Raw genomic sequence first — 18394 nt, 5'->3', positions numbered from 1 at the left:
TGGGGGGGGGGGCACTTCAAGTATGCCTAACAAAATATAATTCACGCGCTGACATAGCAACGCACCTGGCTCAGTGTATAACCCACTGAAAAAAATGTTTTTGTTCTTCTTTGGAAGTCCCCCCCCCCCAGTTTATGGCCACAATAAGTTACAGCGCTCTGAATTCAGATTCATCTCCACGATATTCCCCGCCTTGTCAATCATTTCCCATCTGATTTCGCTTGATGATGGTTGTGATAGCACAATACATGGTAATATACCCGGGTATTAAAGTTGATGAATATTTCTTTTAGACCTACTCATACTTAGAGTATCAGCATCCCATAGGCCGTTCCATTAACAGAGGCCCTATTCAAATATAAAGTATGTAGGTAAAATAAATATTGTGATAATGATAATGTTTTATTGAATTGATTGATTTGATTGATAGGGTTTAGATAGGAATGATGTAATGATGAGGTTAGTGAGAAGGTATGGATTTTTTTTTTTTGTATAGTAGATGATTTCTTTTTGAAAATATGTAGATCAAAGATGATTATGATAATGATTGGATTTTTGAATTGATTGATTGGATTGATTGATAAATAACTGTTGTATGGTTTAGGAAAGTTTTGAGGGATGTATAGATTGAGCTGGAGGTTGTACGGATTAGTGTAGCTGATGATGTTTATTTGTTTTATGATTAATGCAATATGTTGAGAAGGGAGAGGAGATTGAATTAGATTAGAGTAAGAATATTATTTGTGTATTTTATTTCATCCAGTGATTACAGATTAATAATTGGCAGGATTTTGTATATTGTGCCCAAAAGATATGGAAATAAATCACCCATATTAGTTTTTGTTGTATTTACAGTTAAAGATAAAGATATCTCAATAGGTTGAATGTTTGAAAATTGATGTTGATATAAGATAATGTTATATGATGTTTTTCTGTTTTATAATGTCGGCAAAAAGGTGCCTCTCATGTTTTATATGTCATTTGAATGTTGTTCATGTAATTGTGTATTGTATATTTTTTGTTTTGTAAGAAACATGTGAACAAAACAAATATCCATGATATGGACAATAAAGACTGAAATGAAATGAAATGAAATGGAAATGAAAATGAAATTTACATAAATATCATACAATTGTATTTTTTCCTCCACGGACTTAGTAAAACACTATTCCATCAAACGACACATACTGTAAAACATGATATATTCGCGGCATGAAATTTTTCGCGAATTGGAGCCGACAGCCTTTTTCGTGGCATGAAAATTTTTTGCGAATTGCTACTGGCATTCAATGCATGTAGTGTAGACAAAAGCTTTTGCGTGCATTTTAATTTCGCGAATTTTGACGCTCGCGAAATTCGCGAAATTAAAATGCACGCGAAAATTCCTCGTTTTACAGTACTCTTCTGGATCTCAACACTTGGACTCCAAATATGTTACAGTAGTTGCTGTTATGTTGGGCAAGCATTGGGCTAGTACAGTCTGACCTCTTTTAGAACGTTAAGGGGTACCCATCCTGGTAGCCCATTTCAACAACATACACGCCAACATGGAAGGAGACACCTCTATATTGGTTCATATTTTGGAATGGGATACATGTATTGGGCCAGACTGGATTCGCATTAGGCAAGGTTTCTGGCTGTGATGAGGAACAGTCTCTTCGTTATAAAGGTAAACTAGTCTTTTTGCACGCATTAACTGGCACCACGTCAATCCAGTTGTGAGCAAGTCTCCTGATTGTAGGAAACAACCTTATCTACATTTTATGTATGCACTAAATTTGATAATTATCTGTCACTTATTTGTGTAGAATTTCCCGGGAATGTCTTAGATCTAAACACCAAACCACATGAGCAGAATATCAATGGGCTGCTGGACAATTTACACCATGCTATTTACAAAAAAAAAGCAGAAAGGAATAACAACAATAAATCAAAAAAGACAATAATATAGCCTCTTTCGAGGTTATATTTGTGAACTACTGGTAAGTCCTGGAATATCTGCCAAGAGAAACAAAAAGAAGAAAAAAAAATGAATGAAGGACATCAGTTCTACCTCGCAAATCAACAAAAACTCATTGTGAGTTTCCATTTTTAAGTCTACATGTTCAAGAAATAATAAGACTTCAACCAAAAACAGCTAATTACAATTGAACTCTGATATGCAACCACTCAGAGGAGCTCATTTCATGATTTTGCATTTTATTTTGAATCATAATGGATGATGAAGAAGTGACAAATTACAGATGGAAGGATACATAAATAAAACTAAGAGCATAAGTTTCATTTATTTGCCTTTTTAATGTTTTCAATGTAATGTACATTCATATAATGCTGCATCAGCATAGACTTTGCAACACCACAATTAAGGCTGCAATTCTTATCAAGAACCACACAGCCATCAAGACTAGAGGCAAAAATTTGTCTCTGGTAATATCTGACCTGCACATGACAAAAACGGCAAAAAAACAAAACAAAAACAAAAACAAACTAGAAATGTCGCTAAGGCGACTGGTATGCCTCCTCCATAATGCATGATTCTCCTAATAGGTCTATAGTACATGTAGACAATGTATGATTACATTTTCACAAAATTGGCAAAATATTAAAATGACAAGTTTGTCACAAATGTGTTGAATGTTCACCTTCCTTGACCTAGGTTTAATTGGATGAATAGGAGAGCATGTATTTGGGGATTTAAGAACTTTACCTTGACTTTGACCCATTCATAAGTTTATGCATTGAGTAATTTTCAAGGTATGGAGAAAAAAAAGCAATTTCTGTATTGAAAAGTACATTGTTACCATTTTCATCTGGTATTTTGACTCTAAAATTCATAGGATAATCACTGTCAGGCAGAACATGCATAAATATGTAGAAAGTTTCAAGATAACTTGAGCCACTTCCAAGATATGGAGGAAAAAGTTAGTTCAGCACTTTCCCTTGATCTTTGACCTTTTAACCTTTGAGGAAAAAAAAAAGAGAGAAAAAAAGAAAGTTTCCAGAGAATCTCTATTAGGTTATACATGCATACACCAAGTGTAAAAAAATAATCCTGCTGGCATTGCATAAATATGAGGGAAATACATGTAGTGAGATTTTGAAGTGTTGCCCTAGACCTTTGATTCCTGACCTTTGACCCCATGAACCCTAAATTCTCTAGATAATCACTGCCAGTCAGTACATGTATATATACTATGTTCCATGAAGATACCTTGAACAATTTCCAAGTTACGGAGAAAAAGGTGAAGTTTTAATATTTTTAATTGACCTTTTGACCTTTGACCTCATGACCCCAAACTTTCACCAGACAATCTTAATTGGGTAATACATGTATACACTAAGTTTCAAGAAAATATCTTCAGGCATTGCATAGATATGGTGGAAATAGTGAAATTTTATGTATTTGACCTTGACCTTTTGACCTCTGACCTTGAGCATGTGCACCAAAAAGTTGATAGGCACAACTTCACCCCCTAATACACATACATGCCAAGTTTCACTACGATACCTCAAAAACATTTTTAGTTACGCTGTCCACAAAATTCATTACGGATGGACGGAAGGACGGACGGACGGACAACCCGAAAACATAATGCCTGCGGCACCACTTTGTGGCGGAGGCATAAAAACACAACAAACACAAACACACAAATGTGTGAGCATGCAAATTTAGATGACCTGTACATAATGAGCATGGAATTTGCTAACTTCCTGATTTACCTAGTGCACAAAAGAAATAAATAACCTATGTGAAGCTGACTGGTGGCTCATCCTCCAACGTCTGTTTTATCCACTGGCACTGAAGAAAAACTGTCTATCCCCACAAGATATGTGACACCTCGATTACAGTTCAATACTTATTTCAAAATGCAGTTTGGACTTCAGGGAGATGATGTAACTTAGCCAAACATTTCACAAGCTTGCAGTGGATTGCTTGAACTTTACAAGCAACAAAGATCTGAAGCAACATTGCATGATCACTATTTATGAAAATATTTTCACAATATACAAAAAGAGCATATGCACTGCTTTGATGCCTAATAAGTAAAAACAAAAAAATCAAATACGCTTCTGAGTGTGTGTATATGTATATGACGTACATATCTATGTTTGTATATATATGTATGTTTGTATATGTATGTATGTATGTACATGTATGTAAGTATGTATGTATGTATGTATGTATGTATGTATGTATGCATATATACATTACAGGCAAGAACATTATTTACCCAAATGTTGACCTAACATACACAATGTACATTAGCAAAGCACTTACAGGTGTTTGAAATACTGACTTTATGACCATAATTCACAGAATTATCCATCCATAATTTTACTCTTGGGACACTCTTTGCATGAATCACGGACTTTGAGAATTTGACTTTGATCTTCCAATCCCCTTCAGCTCCTGTAGGATTTTCCCATAACACTCATTATTCACTAACCCATTCACAATGGCCATGTAGCATGAAATGGCATCTACTTCATGTTATTGCATAAACAGTGAACTATCAGAATGGATACTTTACCTTTGATCTTTGAACTTTCCTCACTCATATGCTATATGAAGCCAACATGAGCTGTGCAATTTCTTCATATTTAATGACACTTTATCAGGCCTGAGAGGCTCTGGTTGAAACTGTGCATGAGGTAACTTCAGTAGTACTATTTTCTGAGGGATGCAGCCCCAAAGAAAACAGTGCTACTTAAGTCACCGAAAGCACACGGTTTAACCAGAACCTCGAACAATGGCCTGGTATATTTGTTTTATATCCCTGCCAGATAATTCTAAGAGTAAGAGCAAAGTAAAGTGGGTAGTTGACTGATCTAAAGTTATCTTTTTGTTTTTTCTTCAAGCACAAAATTACGAAGATGAAAGTGTTTATGATTGCATCAACTGCGCGATGCACTTTATCTCGCAAAACGTAGACGCAGTGCGTTTGGTGGAAAACCATACTGTGACATGATGTCTCATGCACTAAAATACGCTCTTGTGGCACGATGTTGTGCGCTTGCGCTTACCAAATATCACCATAGCAGCGTGATATAGTTTTTTTACTATTTCCCTAGGGAAATAGTTGTACTAGGATTTTCATGGTGGAAATATGTTTTGTTATATTCAATGCACTCAACCAATCAGAGAACCAGAAATAATTTGTGAGGAATATATGAACCACTGAATCAGTAAACTTGAAGAATCAACTCTATAATTTGGCTCCGTATTTTCACTAGATCCTTTAAAAAAATGTGGTTACAAAAAAACGTTCTGATATTTTGCTCTCATCAAGTTGGATGAAATTCAGTCTTCACATGATTTTTAGGTCGTTAAGGAGGTAGACAATACAAACATAATATCTTCAGCCCCATTGGCACAAGGGCATTACAGACATGCAAATATGTAGCACAATATCATTCAAAATAGTGACACTGCATGTGAAAATTCCTATTTAGGCAGCACTTTTTATCTTCAAATCTTTATGTTAGTCAACTTCGCATCAATTACGTGGTATCAAGTGTACAGATGACATACTGGCGTACAGAACGAAAGTGAACCTTCTAGCACCTGAACTACCAACAGCCACGGAGAATCACTGAAATGCTTGCAGCCATTCTGATTTGTGTGTGTGTGTGTGGGGGGGGGGGGGGGGGGGGGTTGGTGGTGGTACCAACGTGTGAAAATGCATTTTGGTAGGATTTATCTCATTCTTGTATGATCTTAATCCACAAGCTAATCTCCATTAATACATTAGACATTTTGCCTCAACCCAGACAAGATATTCTCAAGTAATTCGCTTGCTTTCTTTTGTGACGAGAGCTTGACAATGTAAAAAAAAAATCAAAAACTTGTAAGTGCTGAAGGGTTTTAAGGGCTGACTGCATTCAATCGTCCCTTTGAGGTGCTGGATGTCATTATTGTATGATGGCATGGCGGCTTCAGCCAGAGGTTTGTAAAACTGTTCTGCACACCAACATAGCGTTAACAGTCACATGTGCATTAATTAACATCACACTTCTAGGGGAATAAGCCCCAAATGTATGTGTAGGTTGATCGAAAGCAGAAATATTACTGTACGTACATCATATATGCCATATATTTCACAGGGTATTTATCTTCATGCATTTCACGAGTCAGATGCCATTTGCAAATCTAACAAGCAAAAATATTAACTCTATAAAATGCGACATGTATGCACACATTTCTCCATTAATTACTGTACGATTACCATGATTGTGAATTTAACCACTTACGAAATTGTGGGGAAGTACCAATTCGTGAAAATTAGACACACAAAATATATGCAGTTGACAGTATTGTAGTAGAACACATCAGTGAAGTTTGCAGAGAATCAGAAAATGTTATTTTCTCCAAAAAGTATGTATTTCTTCCACTCTAAATGACATAATGTAGCGGATGATGTTATTCCCCTTGCCTTCAGAAAGAAGCAAGCCAAGTGCTCTTTCATTACGCTAGAAAAATTAAAGCATCTCAAATTATCTTAATATTTTCTTCATAACTGTTGTACAGTCAAACCTGCCTTAGCGGCCACCTGTCTATAGCGGCCACCTGTCTATAGCAGCCACTGAAAAATCCCCCCGAGAGAAAAGCCCTGTTAAAGACCCTGTGTATAGCGGCCACCTGTCTAACGCGGCCAGCGGCCACAAAGTTTGTTTCCCGCGGTAGATTTTAACCTGTCTATAGCGGCCACAGACCCGGTAATTCAGCGTGTTTTTCTGATTTGTGGCCGTGACAGACATTCATGGGCAACGTTCAGTGATCGCCACCGCTGCATTCATCACTTATTCAGTCATAATGATGCACTAGTGTTAAGCTTTCTTCACGACTGTACACATGCTACCGTGCAACAATTTCATAAACACCGGCATTGTTCCATGCATGAACATGTGTATACTTACGCATGTACATTATGTACATTAAATACTTATCGATGTATCCAACGATGATATGATATGGATAGGCAATGCACATAAAGTTGGATTACCTGTCTATAGTGGCCACCTGTCTATAACGGCCACTTTTTTCGTTTCCCTTGGGTGGCCGCTATAGACAGGTTTGACTGTACTTCTAGAACATCACAAGTTGCTGTCATCTCCTTACCCAGCCTGGATGGCTGTACCAAAACTTTAGAAAGTCATAATTTTTTAACCAATTTTCTGATTTTCCTAAAAATTCACCGACGTGTTCTACTGATATTTCTGCTCTAACTCAATCCACACATACATTTGGGGATCATTCCCCTGTAACTCTTTCACTACTATTGGTGACCTATTTCTATATACACTATTAATAGCATTTTGAAATATGGAGCCCTGAGAGTCAAAAACTTGAGCATTATACTCTAACCCCTATATGACATCTTACTTGACAAATGGAAAGATCAAATGGCTACAGATAAAAGTGCAAGCTTCCTCACAATACTAACTACAATGTATCTCTACTTTAACTTTTTTTTTCAACCCCCACAAATGATGCATCATTTCATTTCATACACCGCAAGTGAAATTAAACAGCGGATGAGTCACTCTTAAAGATTATTGCACACACATATTTTTTTTTTCATTGTCATGAACTTTTAAAGCACTGATATCACAGATAAGAGACAGTTGGAAAGGAGGGCCAAGTACAACTTACTGGCATTATTGTGGATTCTGTCACCACTCATATTTCATACTCCATTCATCACATTTTGTCACTGCCAATGACAACTTCCAACCTCCACAGACTTTGCACAAAGTGGAGATGTACACGCGAGTGAGTGGTGACATTGGCCACGGTTGGCCAACTTACTTCCATTATTAACTCTTCATGTGCCATGGTGGAAACCCCCTTTGTGCCACATTATTCTGAGACACTAACGAAGTCATGCTTTGAGAAAATATTCTGTTTTTGAAGTCTAGGTAACTTCTACAGATTTCTGTTCATCTGGACAAAAAAAGAGTAAAGTTGTAGAGAAAATGCCAAGCTTTGCTTTGATGTATAATAATTTTGTATGACAAAACTATGATCGTTTTTCTTTCACATGACCAGTAGCTACATTACTGCAAAGGCATGACTTTTGCACACATAACAGTGACAGAAACTAAGAACTTACTCTCAAATCCAGTAGAGATCTATCACTACATTAAATGTAAGCTATTATGTAAGAGGAATGCAAGCGCGAGAAACGCTTCCATTGTACCGCGGCATTTGGCGATTTATCAATCGGATTGGGTGGATTTGTGCGTTTGAGCAGAATATGTGACGGTGGCACGCCATCGACCGAGTCGGACGTGCGAACGTGGCACATAAAGAGTTACAAAGTTATTTTCTTCCAACCTATATCGACTACATGCGAATCTTTCTCTTTCACGGTGCCGACAACTGCGGCTGATCACCAATTTAGGTTTGAAGAATAATCTCCATGTCCCAGGTAGTGCACTTCATACAATTGTTTTTCTTTTTTTTTCCCCAAAAAATTCTCCCTTATTATCCAAGTGAATGATTCTAGAGTCGAGTTGTATTCTATTGCAACTGATTGACAAATTACCTGTCAATGACGTAAATCAATACCTATTATTCAGTGCTTGAGTGATAACCATGACAAAAAAAAAAAAAATAAATAAATAAATCATGGGCATACATACTCACATGGGATTTGAAGCTACAACCTTCTGATTGTTAGACAGGTCATGTCTTCTAGACTACCAGGCTTCCACCTGATAGACAGTGATGGTTCTAATTCACCATAATTTATCTCATGTAATAAAAAAAACACAACAACAACATAGGACTGCTGTGAAAGACTGTCATACTAGCTCTTTCCTGGAGTTTACACACAGATGTCTCCGATATCTGAAGTATACTCACAGATGAAGTGTTTCTTCAGACTGGCATTTGAGTCAGATTTAAATGAAGTAGGCCCGTGGAGAAAATCCAAACAAACACATGAACAAACAAGCAAACAAAAAGACTACAAACAGGAAAAAAAAAAGTCTTTCAAACTTTTCAAAGGTAAGCTGTCTTTCAGCAGTTTGGTGTTCCCACCCATCGGCCAACGATAGAGGGGCGATGTATCATATCACCACATGAAGATCAACGGAGTACATCCCAGCGTCAAAGATGCTGCATTTCTGATTGAAAGGTTTTTTACCTATTTCACAGAGAGGCAAGGTGTCCAGACTCTCCAAATCTTTATGCCACCTCTCTCGACGAGTTCATAGATCTCCATTTGAGTGAGCACTAGCTTCTATCGTCCTTTTCTTAGTGTGAAGGCGATAGAGGGAAAGGTTCAGTTTCTCGACAACGCTCTTGCAGCCCTTGGTGGCAAATATCTCCATATCCTTGGGCCAAAACTGGAGTTTCTGTAGGACCTCCTCGATCAACGTTTCCGCATCCACCTTGGGGATAAAGCCCTCTTTCTTCAGCTCCGTCTGTATGCACTGACGGACGTGGCCGGCCTCCAGGGGAAGGAAGGGGACAAAGTGGCTGATAAGATACTTGTCAATCAGTCTTGCTTTCTCGAATCCACTCCCTGTTCGTTCGTCACAAGAAGTGAAATGAAGAAAATAGAACAAAATTGCATCTCTCACCAGCTGACTTTAAAAGAGATGGTAAAATTGTGCGGAAGCAGGGTCTCAGGTATAAGAAGACTCAAAGTATAGTATGTGAAATTACAACAGTGGCAAAGTCTCATGTCCAGATATATTCTGTCATTTTGGTCCACAAAGACTTGCTGTAGCAAATTGGGATTGAGCATACTGGGGGGCCATGTGAGATAAAGACAAAAATGTATACTTCTTTTGACCATTCATCACAAGAGCAATAGATTTGGGAGTCATTAAGATCTGACAGACCTTTCATACACATTATTGTTAAGTCAGTAAGAGATTGAGTGCAGATGTCATTGTCATGCATTATGAACATCTCCCGGGATTTAGTCTGTATTCATTTTCCTTTTTGGCTAATACAGTGGAAACTCGATATAACGAGATGGTCGGGACCGAGTCATTTTCCTCGTTATAGCCGATATCTCGTTATATCAGTAGGCATAAAAGAAGGCATAAAATAAAGACATTAATTTGCACATGTGGGACTACCCATCATACTTCAATCAATACTGATAACTTGATATTGTGTGTGAGGGAATTACTCACCTTTATGGGTAAGAAGATGTTTTTCGCCAAGGAAATCCGGCAATCCAATATCAAGAATGTGTTTCTCATTAATTGTAGATGTTTGAATTTGTAAATTTATATAGCTTGCGATTGTATCAAGATCGTCTGTGGATTGGTATGTGGTTATCGTATGGGTGTGTGTTGTGTGGAAAGCTTGAATATGGTCTGCACAATGCTGTGTGTGTATGTGACACATTCTGTACATTATGACTGAGTGTGTGTGTGAAGACGGGGAATTCCCAAAGTAGAAGGCCAATCACGGCATCAGATTGCCTCACACCTGCTAAACGTCATGATGATGTCATGTATACACATGGCCGTCCCACCACATTTTCTGCATACAGTGTGCGTGCACACACACACATCACACGTACAACATGCAGTGCTAGCTGGAGTGCACTGAAGAACATGATTATGTGTGTACAAGACAGTTTTTGGCGCATCAAGCTTTATAATCTCGGAAGATGATAGCACAGGCGAAGTAAAGCACTACCGAAGGCATTTTGCTTTACCTCGCTATAGCAGGTTTGATTTACTATGTTTTTCTTTGTTTGGAAGTCACAAAATTTATCTCGTTATAGCAGTTATTTCGTTATAGCCGATCTCGCTATAAGAGTAGCATTTTACATAGACTTGTGTGGAAGGAAATTTGGGACCGAGAAAATTTCCTCGTTATAACCGATATCTCGTTATAGCAGTGTTCGTTATACCGAGTTTCCCCTGTATTTCACATTTTCGTTGTTACACAACTGAAATTGTTTTATTACAGTGTTAATTCACTCATTTCTTACGCATTCATGTGTTCATTTTGGAGTAATAAGAGACAGTTCTGCAGACATATGAGAACTATGTTTTGGCTTTAATACTGAATACACTAAATATTTCACGAGGTTTTTATTTTTCGCAAATTTTGAGAGTCAGGAGCTATTCGCGAATTTAATGACACACAAAAATATTGACTCTGATCTCAACATGAATGTGACATGCACACATACACTTTTCAATTCAGTACTGTACTCCACGATTGCGAATATAGCCACTCGCGAAATCATCTGAAAGTCCTGATTCGTGAAATACATGGTGTATACAGTAATCATGATAGAGAGATACAGAACCAAACCATACAAATCATGTTTCCTGGGAATTCATGGGTAAAAAGAGCACAACATGAAAACACATGATGAGAGTATATGTGACCCTGCACCTCAAAACAAACAAAAAGTCGCCAGACATGAATTTTTAGTTACGACCATATTCTGAAAGAGCAGATTTTAAGCTTTAAAATGATGTATAACTCAAATCAAATGGACTCTCCTAACCTATCTAAATATTGGAAAGAAAGCACAAACTCAGGAAAAGTGTGAACTGAGAAAAGAGGCTATGAAGTACAGTGTCTATTCAAGCGCTTAATCTTTACCAAACCGTGCTGGCTGTGCGATGAATGGGACAAAAAAAACAGGAAGTAAACTACCAGAGTAACAACAATGAAGGGATTATCAGATTAAATTGAAATTAAGCATGCCTCATTAACACATTCTGTCCATAATTAATGCCAACTTTCAAAGCAGTAGCACTATCTTTTCAAAAATTATTAGAGTTGAAAGTGAAGAGTGTGGACAAGGTTTTTCAGAAATGAAAAAGGGATTTTAGATACACACCTAATCACACTATTCTACCAAAAATGTTCGAGATAAACAGCTAAAAAAACACACTTTCCTGCCCGTTTTATGATACTAAATTTTAGCATAATGTAAAAGAAGACCCGCTCTTTCAGAAAATATGAACAAGTCAAGTTCTGCTAGGTTGACCCATTTCACTTATTTTCAGTCCTCTCGCAAAATCAGTGTGTGCGACTTTATGTTCGTTTTGAGGTGCACGGTCACATATGATGTACCTGCTAGCTGGAAGGAGCTGCTTTCAATGATACCTTCCAACTGCTGCAACGTGATATCTTCTCTCTTCTTCCCAGCCTGCATGTGTTCCAATACCACGTTGGAGATATCTCTTGATGCTGTGTTACTGTGAGGTGGGAAGCAAAATTTGGGTTTGTGGACATCTGGGATACTAATTTCTACATAGCATATAGGCTGTGAAACAGGGAAACCAGCCACAATTCTTTTTTTATTTCTTTTTGCGCTTGAACCCACACCCTGAAACTTCTTTGAGCGAGACATTTTACAGCTGGTACAAAGCTGAACGATTTAAGGTTTATCTTCTGACTGCTTATCATATGCTGCAAACACCATTTTGGTGAGAGAGCGTATATCTTGTCTTGCTATAGCAATTGTCAACAAATTCTTCAAAAAGAATTATACAGAATACAGTTATCAGTGTTTGTATATTTGGGTTTTGTTGTTGTTGTTGTTTTTCAGATTGTGCAGACATTAAATGACTCCTGAAGTTCTTACAAAAGGTAATCAGCATTCTGTATTTGAATGTCAGTTTATTATTTATAAACAGAAACATATATATTTTTTCTTTTTTTTTAGGAATGCCACGTGACACGTCCCAATTCTATACCAATATGACAACACTGTGTGTGGAAATGATAAATGAGCATTCAACATCAGTTTACTGAATGCAGCAACAACAAAATGCCACTTTTCTTTTTTTCTTTATTTTTTGTGCATGCGTGAATACTAATCAGCAAAACACACGCATACACACACAATGTATTTACACTATATACACCATTATATCTTAATGTTCAGTTTAATTTCTGCATCACGGTCTTACCTTAAAAATATGTATATTGCCTTGTTGTATTGTTCACCCTGGTTGTGTGCTCCGTACTCGAGGAAAGGTCGTATAACATCCAGTAATCCTGGGGGCATGTTCTCGACCTCATCAAATATGAACAGCTGTCTCGGACAGGATTTGATACTCTTAGTCACCTCCTTGTGAAGAGAGTCCTGTCATGTATACAATAAATATGAATTTCTTGATAGAAAACTTAAATGAAAAACGAGGAAAGAGAAAAGTGCAATACATTATCTTTGGAGGAAAGAAAGATACACACTGCAGACAAACTTGGATTTATTGGCATGGGGGGGGGGGGGGGGGAGACATGAGTTAAAGTTTGGAGATATCAGCAAAGTAGCATCAAGATGATGTCTATGCCTATGTCATTGCATTTGGTGTCTAAAAGGGAGAGACAGTGTGCTTTGGGGGAAATCTTGCCTACGAGTAGGCAGGCATATCCATGGTAAATATAGAAATGTTTTCTTCTGAAACATCATCTTCTATACTCTAAAGATATATCATGGCATTGAACTTGGGGTGAGAAGACCATTTGCAACTGATTGACAAACTGCCCTTCATTCTGTGTAAATAACCGCAGTCAGATTATTCAGTGTTTGAGCGGTAGCCATGATAAAAATCATGGGCATACATAATTGGGTGGGTTTTGAACCCATTACCTCCAGATTGCTAGACAGGAATCATATCCGTTGGACTACCAAGCTTCCCCCCAATAGCCAGTGATGGTTCCGATAACATCTAGCAGCGGTACTGCATATTATTTACTCAAATTAATGAATCTTGCATCAAGTTGTTTCATTGCAAGCAATTGACAGTTGATGAAGGGCAATTTGTCAATCACTTGCAATAAAAACAACTCAACGCAAGGATCATTAATTTGAATTAACACTTGTGTAACCCTAATGATTTGGAGCAGAATTTCAACTCAATCTAACACAAAGTATAATAAAAAAAAAATCTCCACCTTGTATTCCTCCAACTTAGCAGCATGTCGATAATCTCTGTCCGCAATCTTGAAATGCACATACTTGCTCTGCATTCCTTTCCTGTAGATGCTCTCCGCGATGAGCCTGCTCACAAAGTTTTTACCCGTCCCCGTGCGACCATGGAAAGACAGAACCAGTGGCTTGGGCGGATTTCGATTGGACAGGTGGCCATGGAGGGCCCCGAGGACCGTTTCCTGCACTATGTGCTGCCCAAATAGGTTCTCTTTCAATGCGTTCTCCAGGCCAGAGGGTGCAAAGAGACCTGTAGGAAAGTGGGTAGGATGTCTTCCTCAATTGAAATGTCAGTTTCACAGGTCTAGCACAGAATTACATAATGATGATGATCTTAATAATGGTGATAATGATACTATCACTAGGTAATAATGATAATGATGATAATAATAACAACAATAATAATAATAATAATAATAAAAACAATAACATTGCTCTAATCCCTTGAGGCCTTTATGCATTTGACAATGTAGGACAAACTCTTAGCTGCCTCTACTATGCCCTGGGCCAATGGATTGGACTCAATATTACATAGCTGAACATTACAAACACAACGAGATATGGCATCATGATAACAACAACAATTTTACAACAACAATAACAATATTACAACAACTGCTTCTACTACTACTACTACTACTACTACTACTACCAATAATTAAAACAAAAATGATTAAATACCGTAAAAAATTCCAAATGGACAAAAAAAAAATCATACATAGGCCACGACAGTGGAAATCTAATATTACACGTATTCCATTTCCATCATTTCAATCGAAATGCTAATTACTTCAAATCGCATGCTATTTCTCATGACAAAAGTTACCAAAGGCTTACTTGACTTTGAAGCAATCTTATCCATTCACCATGCATCCATGCTAAGACAAACCAAACTATCACTTTATCCCCTTGAATTGCTGCAATAAAAAGTTAATTTGGTGAAGAAGCTACAATTATCAGTGCGACAGACAGTAAATAGAGCAGAGATACCAGGGGGCACTAGCGTGTAGCATCACACTACAGAAGGGGCTGTTTATTCATCAAGCTCCGCTGCACTGCATGCGACTCTTATGCATCAATTCACCTGATGAAACGTTGTGGATGTTGATCCACGGCTCATCGCAGCATTCCCAGAGGCAGAACGGATTCCACTTCCATGCCACTGCCGCCGTGATGCCTACCATCTCCAGGACCTGGCCCGAGGACCGGCCCTGCTGGGGCTGCAGCGGCAAGCCACCCATGAGAAGGAGCAGGATGAAAAAGTGTCGCACATTCATCGCTTGTGCCATCGTTCCTGAGATGGAGACCTGCAGCCACCCTCTACCAGAAGCGCTCCCAAGATCTCTGTAGAATGCCCCCCTAAACTGCAAAGTCCTCCACGGCGTATTCTGCTGATTCATTGCTGCCAATCCCCAAATACGTCTTCTGCCCGGCATAAAGCGACGTCGTGCCCTGTAGCTGTACTACGTATGGCGATGCTCTCAGCTGTGGTTTCTTCTTCCCATGTGCAGCATCTAAATTGAACCGTGCAGTCACAATTTACTTGTAAATGTGGTATAAATGGCAAGTAACATAATAACAATTCTGACTTGATCAAAATGTGTTGCTTGATGTGCAGACTAATCCACTATAATGTCTTGCTGAATTTGAAGTTTCACAACTTCCCTTTAGTACCGGTAACTGAACCCTACCTGCTAGAGGAAACAAAAATGCTGCAGACCTGTATCTACAGCCTACTTCTTTATGAAGCTGCAAATGATTTGATTCACACTTTTACACAAAACAAATGTATTTTTGTTATTTAAACAAGAAAAATACCGTCAGATTGATGGATATCACCAATGAAATATCTTGTTCATTCATCGAATCAGCACATTTCTAGGATGACCAAGTTGTTGACGTAATCAATAGCTCACATCCACAAATTTACTACATCCACTTTGAAGTCTTTGTCCTGCAGTTGATGTCTGCTACTAAATATAGGCCTAAATCTCATTTAATAATTGCATGTGAAATTTTATATCTCTAATGTTTACTGTTACTAACTTTGCATCATGTATGGTAAGTCTACTACTCATCGACCACCCATTTTTAGATCGACCACCCTCGCACAATGACTTTCTCGCATTAAAAAAAAAATCAAAAGTATGAGTGGGACAGAGGGCAATTAATACACTGTAACATTTTAACATGAATACAAATCAAGAGAAATTAGGGGGATACAGGCCAGTAACCTGAGGAAGGAGGAAATCCTCATTATACACGTAATTATTGTTAACAAGTCTTTGCAATTCACTACACTACATTTATGTGCTTTATGAATGGGAGAACGGGCGGTCGATTAAAATGATGAGCTTGCAACGGTGCACAGTAGAAAATGTCACTTGCGTTTGTTGCCAAGAATTCCGCACATACGGTACGAGTCAACAATCAGAGCCCATGCAGGGTATGAATCTACAGTATTTTCTGCCTTGAGTGAAATGAAATTATGGTGAAACCGAGGGATACTTTTTAAGATTGGGCCCACAAGGTATTTGATCAAAAAGTGGTCAATGAGTAGTAGGTCCAACAATACTCATTGGGACACTGGTAACAGAAATCTAGTGTCCTAGGGTGGTATTCTGAAAATCTTCCTAATTAAGTTTCTTCCCAAGTTTCTTCCAAAGTCAGAACTTAGGAAGTGCCCAGGAAAGACAGAATTGGTATTCTGAAATTTCTTCCGAGGAACTTCTTAATGCAAACTGGGCCATCCTTATCCCCGCCCAAGTCCTTTCTTAATCCAATACAAAATGCCATATCTAAAGGAACCAACCAATATGACAATCGCATATAACTATGACGTACCTTTCTCATATGCCCATTTCGTGCATCAAAGTACATGTTACACGCAGTAAATGACAGGCGCCTATCACAATGTTTTGCAGCTTGCTTGCTTAGTTAGGACAGGGGTGGAGCTTTCCTAAATATCTTCCTAAAATTCCTTCCTATAAGTGCATTCTAGAATACCGTACCAACTTCTTACTGTAATCCTAAGTCAGAAATTTGCACATCTCATCCTCATTTGCATATCTTCCCAAGTTTCTTCCCAAGTTCAGGAAAAAACTTGATTAGGAAGATACGGTACGTATTTAGGAAGAAACTTAGGAAGATTTTCAGAATACCACTTATTTAGGAAAAAATCCTGACATATACTACATAGCCACCATAGGAAGAAATTTCTTCCTAGGAGGGACTTCAGAATACCACCCCTGGACCTAGAGTAGAAACTCTAGATAGTGGCAGTGCCACCAGCACGCAGCCAGCGCAACATTGGCATCATTTACACCTACCAGTACTACACTAGACAATTATATAGACGGTCAGTCTAAATGGTCTATACTGTACAGCCTGCAGTAACTGTGTACAAGGAGCACCCCGGGGTTACCTGCAGGCCAGGCGCGGCACAGGCTAACGTTACAGAATTAATCATCACATCCCACACCATAAATCGTACTCTAATTTCTATTGTTGTTTGCTTTTATTTTTTGTTTACTTTACCATAGACCTCAGTCTCAGATCTAGCATATTTAGTGTCTACATTACAGACCCTCTTAAAAAAAAAATTTAATCAGCGCTGCTACTAATGACATGTTAGATATTTAAGCGGATTAAGGTTTTGACACAACTGGGGATTGGGGTCATCCCATGGGCAGGGGTAGTCAAGAAAATTAAAGGCATAAATTGGCATGTTGTGTTAGCTATAGCCTGGTTAGCTGGTAAGGTTAGTTTGATTTAAATTCATCTTTAGTACATCCTTATCAAAATTTTATATTTGTAAGATAGTTTATTCTACTGAACCATAAATTATAGAAATCATAATTTTCGTGTCAATGAAAGCTTCCTTAACCTTAGTATCAGTGACACGTTATAACATTGTTAGAAGTTAGGCAATAACTTTTTCTAGTAAATTTAGTGTCTACTGTCTTTACTTTAGCTTTCAAGCTTGAGCCATATCGAGGCCTCGAGCCAAGCCCAGCCATTTAATAAATTTACACATACGTGCGTCTTCCTGTTTGACAGCAGCACTTCGATCATTACTTTTTGAGCAACAGTAGTAACGTTAGTGTCCTCTGAACTTTCCCTCTCGCGGCTCTACTGTGAACGGTTTTATAGAGATCTAACGTTAGATTATCTAGTCTATGTGTGGTAAACAAATACTTCACCCTAGCCTATCCACAGTCACAACTCAGTCATACGCGAACGTACAATGTACCGTACGTACAACAATCTTCGCCATACTGAAAGTAGGCTCTGCTCTGTGGGTCACCCAAGGGCAATTCCCCGCCTGGGTGGAGATGATATCATCGCTGAGACCCAAACACACAGACAGCGACAGCTCCGCCTCCTCTTTTTTCGCTGTTTGTACGTTTTTATAGCTCTTACCACTGGGCGATACACGTTACGAGCGTGTTTTGCGAGTC

General features: G+C 38.2%; 1 protein-coding gene across 1 annotated transcript; it reads right to left on the bottom strand.

Annotated features, from left to right (window-relative positions):
• Nucleotides 1–9216: 9216 nt before the first annotated feature.
• Nucleotides 9217–18032, bottom strand: LOC139735089 (torsin-1A-like). The gene is made up of 6 exons (XM_071645864.1): nucleotides 18012–18032; nucleotides 15019–15448; nucleotides 13901–14184; nucleotides 12913–13088; nucleotides 12071–12195; nucleotides 9217–9533 (listed from the first exon to the last, which is right to left on the bottom strand). Exons 2-6 carry the CDS (start codon nucleotides 15368–15370, stop codon nucleotides 9217–9219), a joined length of 1254 nt encoding a protein of 417 aa, XP_071501965.1. The 5' UTR covers nucleotides 15371–15448; nucleotides 18012–18032.
• Nucleotides 18033–18394: the final 362 nt, after the last annotated feature.

This window comes from Diadema antillarum, unplaced genomic scaffold, assembly GCF_040938485.1.
Source record: "Diadema antillarum isolate AM-2024a unplaced genomic scaffold, OU_Dant_1.0 scf00000027, whole genome shotgun sequence".
Classification (NCBI taxonomy): Eukaryota; Metazoa; Echinodermata; class Echinoidea; order Diadematoida; family Diadematidae; genus Diadema; species Diadema antillarum.
The sequence above is the reverse complement of the archived record's forward strand: the minus strand, read 5'-3'. Positions and strand labels throughout refer to the sequence as shown.

Bases quoted from the DNA above. Each gene is read 5' to 3' on its own strand.
- LOC139735089 (XM_071645864.1), bottom strand. From the start codon at position 15,370: ATGCCGGGCAGAAGACGTATTTGGGGATTGGCAGCAATGAATCAGCAG. The intron at 14,185-15,018 runs GTGAATTGATGC...ACTTTCCTACAG, and splicing joins CATCCACAACGTTTCATCAG to GTCTCTTTGCACCCTCTGGC. The intron at 12,196-12,912 runs GTAAGACCGTGA...CCCACCTCACAG, and splicing joins GCAATATACATATTTTTAAG to TAACACAGCATCAAGAGATA.